Consider the following 15,029-nt stretch of genomic DNA (forward strand, 5'->3'; position numbering starts at 1 on the left):
TTTTCAGAGTACGGCAGCATTGCCCTTTAGTCAAACTGATGTAAGAGACAAATTAACCAGTGATGTTGAAATTAACGGCTAAGCAGTTTAGCGAAAATGATAAAACAGAAATGTATTACCATCATCATCACCACCATCATTACGTTGTATTATTACATAAGCAACGAAGCGCTGTGTGGCAAGTCACCTCGCTCTAGCTCAATTTGCGGCGTGCACTGCGGCCGACGCTTGGGTTATTCCGGTGACTGGACCATCTTCCATTGGAATAGACCATAAAGACAAATTTCCCCTAAGGGATGAATAAAGGAAATTTTATTTATTTATTTCATGTGAATAAGAAAATAACGATAAATTTACAAAGACAAACAAATAAATTAGAGACGGTAAAATTAATGTTTTGTAGGCAAGTCACCTTGCTTTATTTATGCATGTTTGAGAGGGGGGGAGGGGAGAGAGAGAGAGAGAGAGAGAGAGAGAGAGAGAGAGAGAGAGAGAGAGAGAGAGAGAGAGAGAGAGAGAGAGAGAGAGAGAGAGAGAGAGAGAGAGAGAGATTATGGATTGGTTAATTAAAATGCCGATCATTACGTTATCGTATGATTTCTTGATTAGCCGACTTCTCCAAGTAGTCGACGGCTACGGTAACATAGATTCCGACACTATGACGAAAAATAACAGGGATTATATACCAAATAGACATAGTGGCATCAAAAAATAACCGACAAAATAAATTAGGTGTGATAAAAAAAAAAAAAAAAGAAATACAACAAAAGACAACGCATTGCTGCAATCAAGACATCCCAAATAATTTTTCCATTAAAACATACCAGACAACATGGATAGAATCCAGTCGGTTGCGCCAATCTGACTAAAACCTCTCATTGATTTGTTGATAGTCATCGACTAACTACACAAAATAAACGCGGGCGAGAGTGGCGGGGGGAAGTCACGGTTACGAGTTTGAAACTTTAAATGCAGCTTCCAGAAAATATGTCAGCCATTCTTTCAAATTGTCAAAATTGAAGAAATTAAGATAATAACAGAAAAGAGAAGGCGATTGTATTCTTTAGAATGCTTCCTTTTTTTTTATTAGGACACAATTGGATTTACACATAATGGAGATGGGTTACAAAAAGAAGAAGAAGAAGAAGAAGAAGAAGAAGAAGAAGAAGAAGAAGAAGAAGAAGAAGAAGAAGAAGAAGAAGAAGAAGAAGAAGAAGAAGAAGAAGAAGAAGAAGAAAAAGAAGAAGAAAAAGAAGAAGAAGAAGAAAAAGAAGAAGAAGAAGAAGAAAAAGGACAAGAAGAAGGACAAGAAGAAGGAGTAGGAGGAGGAGTAAGAACGACTTCCTAGGCTCACAACGTGAATGTAATACTCTGAGACCTTTCAAAGCCAACAACTACCTACCATTGGAAATGCTACCAAGTCGTCGCAGAAAGTTTTAGCTATAAAATAAATCACAAACAAACAAAAATATGAGCATGTCGCCACATAGTATCATTTAAAAGATTCTGGGTAACAAAAAGCGTTGGTGTTTTGGTATCAAGAAAAGAGCAGAAAATAGCATAATAGAGGCATATTCAATTAAAACAGCTGACAGAAGATTCCGAAACAGAGGCAAGCAAAACAAGAAGATTCACGTAGTGAAAACGGCTAGAATTGCAGTTACGATCGGGCAAATAGCGACAGTAACAATGATCTATATGAAATTCAGTTTCACCGTTAAAGGATTAATACGCAATTGTGGCCATGCACTTCAGGTTAGTCGATGCAATGACTAATATATTAAAATACCAGCAGATAACCTAAAATAAAATCCACGTCAGTGCCCAGTGTCTCAACCATAGATAACCCGTATAGAGGCCACGGCAGACCCGCTTATGAACTCTAAAAAATAAATATCGAACCTGCATGAATAAGAAGCTAGAGAGAGAGAGAGAGAGAGAGAGAGAGAGAGAGAGAGAGAGAGAGAGGGGGGGGGGGTGTGAAAAACTTAACACCCGTCATGTTCTTCACTCGACTAAGGTGCGTATGAATACAAGGCTACAAATAGCAAGTTATTGTAAGAAATCTACAAAGCGACAAATAACACGCAAGCGACTTGTACTGTTTGGAGGGGATATTTGGTTGCATATGACTTGCTTGGATGGGGAGGTAAGGCAATAAATAAAGCATTGTAAAGCGCATTGAGTGAGCCTGGTGAATCCATGTAAGTACTCAAAAGCCATTAGGCCCATGGATTCAGAGTTTATCCCCGTTTTCTATAGCGTCAATGGAATGAAACGGACAAATACAAATTTTTGGTACCCTTTTATTATGACGCTAGTCTATCGCAAAGCACTTTCCGACAGATCAAACAGACTCAGCTACCTAATCAGGGTAATCACGGTTAGGTGGACAGGGGGGTTAGAAAAAAATCGACTGCACCTCTGATCGACCTCGGTCATGTGTGTGAAAGGAGTGCTCTATCAGCTGAGCTATCGGGACCCCCACTTTATAAAAATGTTTTTGTTCATTTTAAATGTTCATGTTAATTTTCATCTTAAAATACTATAACTCCCTGATTCACATATTTATCAATTCAAAACACTGCCTCACACAAATATGATGCAACCTTCTATTCCTGCAATTTAATTTTATTTTTTTTTCATTGCAAGGTCATAGATTTCGATTGAGCTAAGATCGAAAACACAAAAAATATAATAGGCCTTTAAAGGGTTTTATTGAATTCCACCTATTGTTCCCCGTTACCATTCAAGGCAATACAAATATACATATAAAAATTGGGGCAATGATTCTTCCCTTGCTTTGTCAGCAAGTAATCCTGACACAAAAGTGCAGTGGCTATAATATATATATATATATATATATATATATATATATATATATATATATATATATATATATATATATATATATACACGAGTGTTTATCAAATTATGTGAATTGACTGACTGAAAGAATGGTTCGATTCAAACGGAATTGTCAGGAAAAGGTTATCAAAAATAGAACTTTATATACGTACATTTACGTAAAGCACACTAATCATAAATTCAGCTTTATGAAAAGGAAGCTATAGCAACTGAAAGAGGAAGTGAAATTCACGAAGTGTTTGTGAAAAATATTTTTTGAACAGATTGATAACAGTGGATGAAACCTGACTCTGCCAATATGATCCAGAGATGAAATGCCTCGACAAGTAATGGGAAACTTGTGAAAAGCCGACCCCCCCCCCCCCCCCCCCCCAAAATCAAAGCTGAGCCGCTGATTAAGGTCTCACCATTTTTCTTTGTCGGACGAAAGGCACTTCGTGTTTCACTATCTTCCAAAGAATAAAACACAGAGCGGAAAACAAGACTCACAACTCTTGAATAGAAAGACGGAAGCTTTGAAATGGAGTTCTGCCTTTGCAGGACGATGCACCGTCTTATGGTGCCCTTATTGACAACAGATGTAGATGATTACGGGTTAGAAATCTTACCCCACCTTTCTTACTCAGTCGATTTGGCCTACAAAGCAAAAAGCCAAAAACTTCTACTTTGATTGACTTATCAAGGTCAAGCAGAAATGGGAGAAGTATACCACTTAGCTAAGGACTATATAGAGAAATAAAACATTCCTTCATAATCAGGGCAATTTATATTCGATAAACCCTCGTACTTATTCAACCCCCCCCCCCCCCCCCACTTATTCAACTCATAGGGGAAATTTGTCTCTGGGGTCAATTCCAAGGGAAGACTGGAATAATCCAGGCGTCAGCCGCAGTGCAGCGCCGCAAATTGAGCTAGGACGAAGTGACTTGCTCAAGGCCACACACCGCAGCGACGGGTAATCGAACTCGGTACCTTTCGGGTACGAAACAAAGACCCTACGGCTGAGCCACGCTGATTTTGTTGGTGAGATCACGGATAATGATTTTAACGTTTATACAAATGCTGCGCCAAAAATAAAATGGTTTAAATATGTACATCAGAATTATGAATTACAAAACTCGGGATTGATTTGCTTCTGTATATCGTCTTTCAAAACTGTATCTGCAGCAAACTGTCAAAATTTTTCGATTTGCAGGGGAAAAGCCTGTGGTTTGTTTGGGGCTGACACGTTCAAGTGCGTTTCCTTTATTTTATGAGAACCCAAAAAAAAAAAAAAAACTGAATTATTAAATAAACGAGAAGGGGGGGGGGGGGGGGGGGGGGGGGGAAGAGTGACAGCCTTCCAAGGAAAATATATGAGTTTAAAAAAAAACAACTAAAAACCCCAACCAAGCAATAAACTAAAATCTAAACAAAAACAAGCAAAACATCCCACACATTACGAATAGGACACGAAGCTACTACTACAACCTTACACGCACACACAAGCCTTCACCGACACACGCACACACACAAAGCACACAAGGGTAATACAGGAACTGTATGCACCGCTGAACGCGAAAAGAATACTATGAAGGTTCATTCATTCTTTCTTTTTCTTTTCAAACATCAAGTCTAGATCTGTGATATACTTGTCAGCTTTATCCCCATCACCTCATTCTACAGCACAAGACAAAAATAAATATTGACAATTTAAAAAAAAGTTGCACATTATCCGATTTTATAACCAAACCAACCATATATTGATTTCTCACTCGCTTACTTTTTAAAATGTTAAGCCTATTACGGGTTTTTTTAAACACGCATACTTAATAAAACGTCCAGTATTAATAAAGTGCGGTGTTTTGCCCTACAACCGAGTAAAGCGATACAGCACAGTACGTGACGACAGGATAGGTAATAATAACAATGATTAAAGAACTCTGATGCCAACCTTGTGTTCTCGAAACAAATGAAATGCAATGGGCTCCAATTTCATATGAGTGTTGTGATTCACATAAGAAAATGGGATTTTATAATCGGATACCCGCGTAGATTTTGAATGTATTAAATGAAATCCGTGCAAAAACACGGCGGCTAACTTTTCAGAGCTAAAAAGGGGCATCCAACACAAAATACGGTCATGATCCAGAATAGCAGTATGATTGGACTATTATAATATAATATAATTTAGATTTAGAGCTTTTTCTGTTCCTTGGTCTTATTTGTTAGTCAACAAATCATAATCCCGGGACATGCGAGGATCATTTCCAAGCACATAAACAGTTTCTCAGATTGTCAAATTGGGACAGTCCCGATTTTATCCGGACAACACAGTTGGCCGCTATCCAAAAATATATAGAACAAAAGAAGAAAAAAAAAAAAAGCAAGCAAAACAGAGCACCCCCCCCCCCCCTGCCAAAAAAAAGAACAAACAAACCAACCCCCCCCCCCCCCCCCCCCCCCCCCCCAAAAAAAAAAAAGAAAACAAACCTAACCAAAAATACACACACATACACAGACTTGTATGTTTATACACAAAAGCTGTCATCTGGAATGTGGCACAAATAGGTTTCGATCTCAGCCCCCATTGAATGTCAAGGGGTAACCACCAGTAAGAGTGTTTGGCTAGAGACATTAGGATTTAAAGAACGCGGGGGGAGTATTACGGGACAGGTGGAAATAGTTGTAAAACATTATAAATAATAATTGAGAACATGAAACAAAAAACAATGACTTACGATAAATCTGTAAAACTGGATCCCGGTTTTATCTGGAGAGACAAGGAAATTGATACTCTTTACAAAAAGTTACAGATTTATTGAAAGAGAATCAACTTTTTACATACATCTAAATATTATGATTTTCAGACTTTCCACCCTCTCTGAAAATAAAACATTGCATAATAAAAAGATCACAGGCATGTCAATGTCTTTGAACCAGCAACATCAGACTATTGTACTCTGACCTATGTGAGTGGCGTTGATAAAATATTTTTACGCAGTGGCTATTTTTACAGTCCCCTAAAGCTCGTTCTCGGGGCTATTTTTACACTGGAAGCCAATGTGAGAATGATTACTCAAGGCAAGATATGTTAAATTAATTGACATTAATTGTTTGTTATTGTTATACAAGTCAGAGTGAGGACGAGAAATAAAGCCTTTATGATAAGCTAAATCAAACAGTACAGGACACTCAAAAGCACAATGTACCTATAATGTTTGATAACCTAAACGCAAAGGTTGGACGAGATAATGACTAAAAATAGCCCTGAGAACCATCTTTACGGGACTGTAAAAATAGCCATTGCGTTTTCTAAATTATCAAAATGGTATTTTTTTTAAAAACCTTGAGGGATATGCGGGAGTATTCAGAAGCAGGAAACCTACAAAAAAGCTGATGCAAAGTAATGCATTCAAGGCACACTTTCGCATCTCTTTTAACATTTAAATTAGCTTAATAACTAGCATGATCAACACGCCAAAATTGAGAAATCAGCGCATTATTCCACAAGAGGGAATGCGGGAGAGGAAGAAAAGATGGATCATAGCCCCATGCTGCATATACAATACAAAATGTATAACATCCCCTCCATTATTCAATAAAATTACACACTTGTGATATACTGACACTACTGGCTCTCAATCACCTTTTTCCTATTTCATTCTAGCTTACTTTTATTTTAAGATTTTGACATTTGAGAAACAATAGAGTCACTCTCAAGGATAATTTATAGAAACACAAAATATCATCTCTCACAAGTTAAAAAAATATATAGCCTATATTGTTTTTAAGAGTTTTACACCGCTTGCAACAAATTTAGCTAATATCAGCGCCAGTACAAAGGATGAAAATTGGATAGTAAAAACATTCTAGATGTACAATTAATTAAAAGGACTTAAGGAAAAAGTAAGACAAAGGGGAATGGTACAAATAGGGAACAGATGTAGATTTCAAGAGCACACTATCATCAGACAGTGCACTCAGTTTGAGATTGCCTAAATGTTTCACCCGGACACCAGCTAAAGATCCCACTAACTAAGAGGAATACACTGAAATGTTTTAAAAAAAAAAAAAATAACAGCACATAACAGCGAGTTAATTTACAAGGAAAAAAAAAAATCATCTCTCAAAACTAAAACTATAATACATTCAAGTGTTTCCCTCCCAACCAAGGAATCCGGACAAAACTTAGTAATCTCATTCCAAGACAAAGACAGAAAGCAATAGATAGAATACGAGAATACGGAACCCCCACCCAGATAACTGTTTTGTTTTTGAGCGGCACTTGCAACACATTAAGGTCATATCAGCGCCAGTAAAAAGGAAGAAATGGGATGGTAAAAAGTTATAAGGCTACTTAAACAGCAAAATAAAGCACAGACCAAGCTGGTGTTGGGGACACCGCTTTCTTGAAACGATTCCTCAGGAATTTTTTTTTTCTATTAAAAAAAACAAACAAAAAAGATGTCATACCATTTCCAATTCCCAACTGCTTAATGGGGACGAAATATGACAATGACGGTCCCCATAAGAGATTCCCCCCCCCCCCCCCCGCTATCTTCAATCATTTTAATGGTGGTTCTTAAATGCAAATCAGACTAAAGGGATGGTCAACCGGGTGTCGTACCCTTCATTGCAGAGGTGTGGACAACAGAATTTACTTGTATACCCTAGTAGTGTCTATCCTGACAAATCGGATATGTGGTCGAACTGTTCGTCATAGTTCCTCACAGAGATGAGAACAAAAGAATTTACCTGTATCATCTTCCAGTATCACGTACATGGATCAACTGACCAATTGTGTTTTGGGTAATGAGTGATGGATCTGTTTGCTAAAGGCTGTCATCACCAAATGGTTTGTTTGTTCAATGAGACGAATGGGTAGACAATACATTCTCAATCGGTTGCTTACTTATGCAACTGTTAAGAGTGGCACATTCGTTTATGTTGCACTGTTAGATTTGTCTCTCATTGTAAATGATAGAGTAAGGTGTCATTTGTTTTTCATTAAGACGCAAAATGTCACTCAATTTCATGACCACCACTTAATTGGGACGATCTCTCATCCCAATAAACCGACTCGGACTGTACATGGAAAGTAAAGTGCTAGATTATTGTAACTGTTACTTTGACCTTTTATGCCCTCCTAATTACAACCACTTTTATTGATGTATCTTTTTTACAAGACCAATTAAGTGTCGAAATAGTAAATAGCCCATGGAATTGCTAATTAAATGCTATACAGCAATAAACAATTATAAATTTAAACACAACTTGGCAGAGTTCCTAAATGCTTGGCATGTGGGTTATATTATGGTACTGTCCCCTTAAAAAAAAGTTCAACTTCTGTGGCTCTAACAGCTCCTCATAAAATAAACCCAGAAAGGACTGTGGGAATCTCACTAAAGCAGACAGACAAACAAGCATATAGAAACGAGACAATAGATTGAGGGAGAAAAGACATACAAGAGCCGTCACCATCAAAAGGAGATGGTAACCAGTGCAGACACAATAATATTCTAGTTGTATCAGACAATCTATTTTTAATTCATGCATCAATCTCATCTGTCTTCAGTTTACCAAGAGCCATAGAGAAACAGTATCAAGCTGTTTCCTTTTATACTTGCCTCTTCATTTTCAAAATACAAGTTTTAATTTAGCTGAACCCAGGTACACACCATTATATTGATAGTTTACCTTTATCTATTATCATCAGTTTAATTGCTGAAGTACTTGTGTTATCATCAGTCCAAAACTATACCAATCTCTCTCAACACGATAATGATGATTTAATATCAATACCGAATGATTACTGCTGAACACATTAGAGGTACGATAGTAAAGGATAAAACCATGGTATCATTCCATCTCTAAGCCACTATAACAATTCATATCCACTCTAATATTTGAACCATTCCATTACTAACTACATTCTAAGCAAAAACAAATTTAAACAAAAAAAAACAAAAAACAAAAAAAAAAACAACATATATAAGTTCCTTCCACTTCAGTTTCTCAAAGACACACACAACTTACTTCTAAAGGTACTCCAGAACTAATGTAATTGTCACCCACGATGTAGGTGAGGTGTTTGTCTGTCTGAATGAATGCTGAAACAAATGAGGAAAAAAAAAAGGATTATACCATTGCATATACTTCAGCTTGAAACAAAATATCAATAATAGAGAAATCAAAGTCATTCCAATTCATGTTGTATCTTAATACTAAGCCTATATATGCTGCATGAACGTGTTATTGTTATCTGCTAGGAACCACTCTTAAATTTTGCATTTAATTGTATTTGTAGTCAAAGGAAACTAACCAAAGAAAGAGTCCCTGGGCATAAATGTTTATGCATAGATACAATTTTTCAAAGTTATATGAACAGCATACATTGTTAACTTGACAATAATGAGTATACAATCACTGTTTCAAATGATCTAAAGCTGGATATTTCATATCAGTCTTTGGTTATTGCGACAAGATGTAGATTATATTCCATAAATCATAAATTCAAAATTGGGTAGCGAATTGTTATTATTCGGAAACAAGTATGACGTGAACTCATAATCACTAGCCAGAACTACTGTGTCAGCTCGAGATATTTTTGGAAAAACGATGAAGGCAACTCTTACTTTGTGGTGGGAAACTTGTTTACATAATTAACAGTGTAAAATCTTTAATTTCATGACAGCAGTTTTAAATATGGCATCAATAGGGTCCAAAATCTATATTCAGTTAAGACATGTTAACAAATTTTTACAACTTTTGATAGAGGGATAGCTGAGAAAAACCAGAAAAACATGTGCCATTAATAAAACATCTGACTATAATAATGAACTCAACACCCGCGGCTGAACATTCCTGGGGACTGCGGAAATCAGCCATGCATTGAGGACAACACACATAACCATGATTCATCATTGCCTACATGATAATAAGCAAAACATCTCAATGTTCCAAGATATTATTTGAATCACCTCTCAGGAGTAAAATTTACAAAGTAATAAAATAAAAGCAAAATCATTGCTCACTAAGACTAGTGCACATGATCAAGTCTATGGATGAAGTATGTACAGGCCTGAAAGCAGCGGAACAAGACTTTTCAAACATTCAGAATCTAACAACAAATAACCTCAAATAAAATGTAGCCTGTGAGTGAGGTAAAACCTTCTACGCAAACAATACCTATCTGACCAGACTAATTAAAAGCAGTAATAGCAAAACACATTTAAACTGTTCATTATATAATACATATAAGTACAGCAAGATATATCCTGGTAGTGGTAATAAAAAATATATTTAAAAATACATACTATTAACCTTTGCCAGCCACAAAAATAAATAAACAAATAAAGGTAACATGCACCACCGCCTTCAAATTCAACTTAAATTAATCAACTCAGAGAACAAGAATGCACATTAATATTTATCGTTTTTCCTGATTTAAAATAAAGCATTGATATTAACAAACAATCTAACTTGCAAACTCAGTTGTACATTGCAGTGTCTAAAGGCAAAGGGGGCAGAGCATGAACAGTCAGTCAAATCGTCAGGGCTTTGTAATTTTACTCAGAAAATGTCGAGTTCCACACCTGCACCACACAGTATAACCTTGAGCTTATTCTGCAAGTTATTTCAGTCTTCCCTTATAAGTAATTTCAAGATGTTTGAGGAGAAGATTGTGATCGGTAGTGTCAAAAGCGGACGCTAGGTCAAGCAATTTCAGCACAGAACATGAACCATTGTCTATAACAGAGAGAAGATCATAAACAACCCTAACAAGTGTGGTTTCCATCGAATGATGTTGCCTATTTATAAACCGACTGAAACTTTTCTTCAAGACAACTATTTTTAAGATGAGACTTTCACAGAATAAATATCAACTCTACAAATCACTTTTTCATTATTCAATTTTTAAAAAGCAAAGTTGGGATTGAGGTAATCAGACGTCACCCATATAATTACTCATGCCCAATGTAGCTTGACATCAGTAAAAGGAAAAGTACTGATTTGATCAATCACACCAGGTATTCAGAATCGCTCATGATGACATAATGTGTTGTTTGCTCTGGATTTTATGCAGAAACCTTTATTCTGAGTTACAAAATTCAGAGGGTGTCCGTCTGTTACCGGCACCTTTTTAAGACTGGAGATTGAAATCTTGAACAATCTTTAAAATATTGCTTATGGGTTATAGAATAGCATCTCATGGTCACTGTAAAAGAACTTATTTATTACTGGAAGTTTGATCCATCTCCATATATGAAATTGAATAAGACAGATTTTTCTGATGCAGTCAGTTACCAACTCAACATTATAATGTCAAATCAATTCAAATTGATAAAGATCCACCTTCATCCATTTGATACATGGTAAAGGAAGACATGATACATGTCCATGGAAAACATTAGGTCCATACAATAAATACAGTGCAATTCACGGCACAAAATTTAAGCATTGTTACTGACTTGTCAGTCCGTTACCAGTGGAATTTCCCATGTAGTTCCCCAGACTCATAATAATCGTTTTTTACTTTTCAGGGTAACACCCCCCCCCCCAAAAAAAAACCATTTTGAGTCTTTAAATAAAATTTTATTTTATCGGGAAACTACCTGTTAATCAATGGCGCAAGGTTATTGTTCTGCCAGAGCGCAAAGTAGTGTGGCCGAATTAAAAAAATAAATTATATATATGCACAAAAATTTTGAAACTTGCAACCAAAAATAATGATATTTGAATTTGTGTTCAATGACTAAAAATACACAAATATGACATATATGAATTTGATAAGCGTTAGTAAAAAAAATAAAACACATCGATTGGACAGAACTTTTAGAACACAGTATAGAATTAGAATTAAGACCATTGCCATTACTATTAATGTTATTTTATGCCTCTACAACTTTACAATTAAAAGCTTTCATGCTCCTGCCTCTGCGTATAGGGGTGTGTGTGTGTGGGTGTGAGTAAAAGAATGTTTCAGTTTTCGAAACTGGTATGAAACGTCATTTTAATTTAGATATTTAGGCCCCTATATCAATATCAGTTATCATTTTGATGTGTTTATTTATTATCTATCTTGTAATTTTAATTTCAAAGTCAAAGATTGGAAACCAAATGACAATTTGCCATTTTTGTTTTTATTTGGACAATAAAGGTATTAACTATTATTATTATTATTAGTGATGATAACATAAAGTTAGGTAATTAAGTAATATATAGATAATTTAATCGTAGTGTTTTTATGCACCTCCGTTGACGGTGTATCTTAACGGATCGTTTTTATACACCTCCGTCACGCATGCGCATTCCACCCAATTTCATTAGCGATATTGTTTCTGCATTTGGACATGGCGAAAGTTATATTGTGACATCTGTAGGATGTTTTTGTTAATAAATTTATATAAAAATATTAATAATTTTAAAAAATCGAAATATAAAACCAGAAAATAGAAGTTGCATTGAAGGTAAAATAATGTTTTAGAAAGACCTTATTAAATGTGTTGAACAGTCAGGTGGCTCCGTAGCGCAGTGGACAAGCTGTCAGACTCCAACCTTGAAAGTACCGGGTTCGATTCCCAATGTTGGCTTTTTTTTTTTTTTTGATTTACTTTGTTTTTGTTTGCTTTTTTTTTCTTTCTTTTTTTTTTCAAAGACTTTTTATCATGTTTTTAAAAAACTTTGATTTTAATTTTCTAAAATTATTTATTTATTTGAGATCAGTATTTGTGTGCCATGTTTCTTTTTACTTTTGATTTTTTTTAATTATTGTTATTATTCTTTAATTTATTATCATTGTACATCGGTAATCACTAAGCAGCGTGCTAAACTACAATCTACAACTATTTAAACCTCATGGACGTATGCAGCAACAACTTTACCATCACCGCCAACGGAGGTGCATAAAAACGGTGCGTTTTTGTACACCTCCAACGGAGGTGTATAAAAACGCCACCTAATTTAATAGCTATAGATGTGTCGTTCTAAAAATTGTCCGTTTAAGTTTAAGTAAGTTTAGTCAGTAGGCTTATTCATTGGTAGGCAGTTTCAAATATAAATCGTACATTGACTTAGAAGGTCCATTTATTAATCATTCAATGAAACTGAAATTGAAACTGATTTCTGCATTTTGCTTTTTGGAAACTGAAAATATTCTTATTGTAGTTTTTTTTTAGTTTTTTTTTTAGGTTGATTTGGGTCATTTTAAATTTGCATCCGTGCCGTATCTTATATTCGACATTTAGACTAGACAGACAGTCTTTGGATCAGCCTCCTCATTGTATAAGTGAGTTAGAGCCGTAGCATTAGTCCTTCAAGTCAAGAGTCAATCAAGAAGTAAATCACATTTCATCATCACACTCAACAATGCCAAGGCAGGCCCTCCTCCAAGTCCAAGTCCAAGAGTAAAAGTAAAGACCCAACAAAAACTCATTCTTGTTCTACAATTCTACTAGTACTAAATTCCAATGCCAATGCCTATTGTGTATTGGTTGTGAACATTGCTATACTGTAGGGCATGATTGAAGTTTTATCTCTTCACAACATGAATAAACAGTGGCTGGTCACTGACTGACTGTTGAATTGAGGCCAACAGTCAACAAAAAGTGAGGAACTGTATTTGGTTACAATTAAAATGAATGAGAAAAATCTGATTGACAACCCTACCTTGGTTATGATTTTCTGAGGCAATAACAAGAGGTGTGTAATGTTGTAATGTTTGAAAAATGATGAAAACATGAAACAAATCGATTATTCTTTCACTGAAATAGGTATCCTGTCGCGCCATCTTCCCATGCTGAAAGGTCAACCATCAATCCAATTTTAACTGTACCATTCAGGCAAAAATATTTTACTCAAATGAATAATAAGATTTTAATCCCTTGATGAATAATTTAAATACACAAAAGCAATGGTGATATTCAAAAACCTTAGAGACTAAACACTGTTGACGATAAGATACTTTTTTTAGAGCACACATATTTACGAAAATATAACAATTTATGTTTCATAGCTCTACGTCTGTCTGACGACTTGGCTTGTCATTGGCTGTTCTCTTAGCAACTGAAAATTCGTTCATTTCCTTTCGAGGTCAGAAAGTTCATCATCTTTTACTTCCGTCAACAATGATAAACACAACGAATAATCCACGTTCGTTTTATACCGACTCACAGACCATACTGTCGATACACTAAAAACCCCCACTAAAATAGGATTTCATTAGTTGTTGTGATGGACAGTTTGATCAAAACTGTCACATAGATATCATATACATTTATATACTGGACGAGTATGTTTTTATGGTTTTATTATTGCAATTTCATTTTTTTCGCCACATCATCACAAACTAACTTTGTGCAAGTGCAAGCGAAAGGCACACTGACTCAAGTTTTCTTTCCTAGACTATCTTAGACATGAAGAAGATCTTATCGTGTTTTATAATTTCATTGAGCATTTAACATCTCAACATACACGATGTAAAAGAAAAGATGGACATCATCTGAGAACCATGAACTTACTTAAGGCTAAGGCATACACACTCACTGTAACACACTACACTTCACATGGACATGAATGACTTGAACATATAATCACTTTGATAAAATTTTCAAACTCAAAATATCTTAATTTGACCCAGTCAGGGGGATGGGACTTGAAAAAACCCCATAAAATTTGATACCTTATTTGTTTCTCTACGACTAACGGTTCCAGAGTTATTTATATCTTACTGATGTTGAAATATTTAGTAAATTTTACAGAGAGAATCTGTGATCTCACTGCTGCCTCAAAACTATCTAGATAGCATCTCGCGGCGATCGGGAAAGTTTGGGTTTTGCAGTCAACATGGCCCACTTATTGTTTTCAGTAATTTTGTTTTTTGTTTTTGTAACATGATACCAAAATTAGTCACATAGGTCCACAAATAACGCCATGGTAACCAAAACAGTAAAGGGCCAAAAATGAAGACCCGAAAAACGAGTTTTACCTTACAGTGAGCCTATCGACGGTCATTGGACTTGAGTTATCAAAGTGCCTAATATAATAATAAATGAATCGAATTAGCAATTCGAACTCGAGTCTGAATAGTCTCCCGTGGCTTTTCGGACTCAACTCTAATGGGCGTGCGCAAACACAGGGGACACAGTGCGAGCAGTGGGCAAAGAGTGTTTCTGATGGAA

At 35.7% G+C, this 15,029-nt stretch overlaps 2 protein-coding genes across 4 annotated transcripts in view; one reads left to right on the top strand and one right to left on the bottom strand.

Annotated features, from left to right (window-relative positions):
• The window catches only part of LOC144971144 (transmembrane protein 131-like), a 73,656-nt gene extending 59,740 nt beyond the window's left edge, over positions 1-13,916 (bottom strand). For all 3 annotated transcript variants that reach the window (XM_078911599.1, XM_078911597.1, XM_078911598.1), the window contains exons 1-3: positions 13,519-13,916; positions 8,887-8,960; positions 5,589-5,620 (exon numbers count right to left, since the gene is read on the bottom strand). In XM_078911599.1, the coding sequence (XP_078767725.1) occupies positions 5,589-5,620; positions 8,887-8,960; positions 13,519-13,639 (227 nt within the window). In that variant the 5' untranslated portion in view covers positions 13,640-13,916. The remainder of the gene's footprint in view (positions 1-5,588; positions 5,621-8,886; positions 8,961-13,518) is intronic.
• Positions 13,917-13,956: 40 nt separating this feature from the next.
• The window catches only part of LOC144971145 (ELMO domain-containing protein 2-like), a 21,774-nt gene continuing 20,701 nt past the window's right edge, over positions 13,957-15,029 (top strand). The window contains exon 1 of the mRNA XM_078911600.1: positions 13,957-14,140. Within this exon, the coding sequence (XP_078767726.1) occupies position 14,140 (1 nt within the window). The 5' untranslated portion in view covers positions 13,957-14,139. The remainder of the gene's footprint in view (positions 14,141-15,029) is intronic.

The sequence above is a fragment of the Berghia stephanieae genome, chromosome 4, assembly GCF_034508935.2.
Source record: "Berghia stephanieae isolate SIO BIC M18660-M18661 chromosome 4, UCSD_Bste_1.3, whole genome shotgun sequence".
NCBI classification, from domain to species: Eukaryota; Metazoa; Mollusca; class Gastropoda; order Nudibranchia; family Aeolidiidae; genus Berghia; species Berghia stephanieae.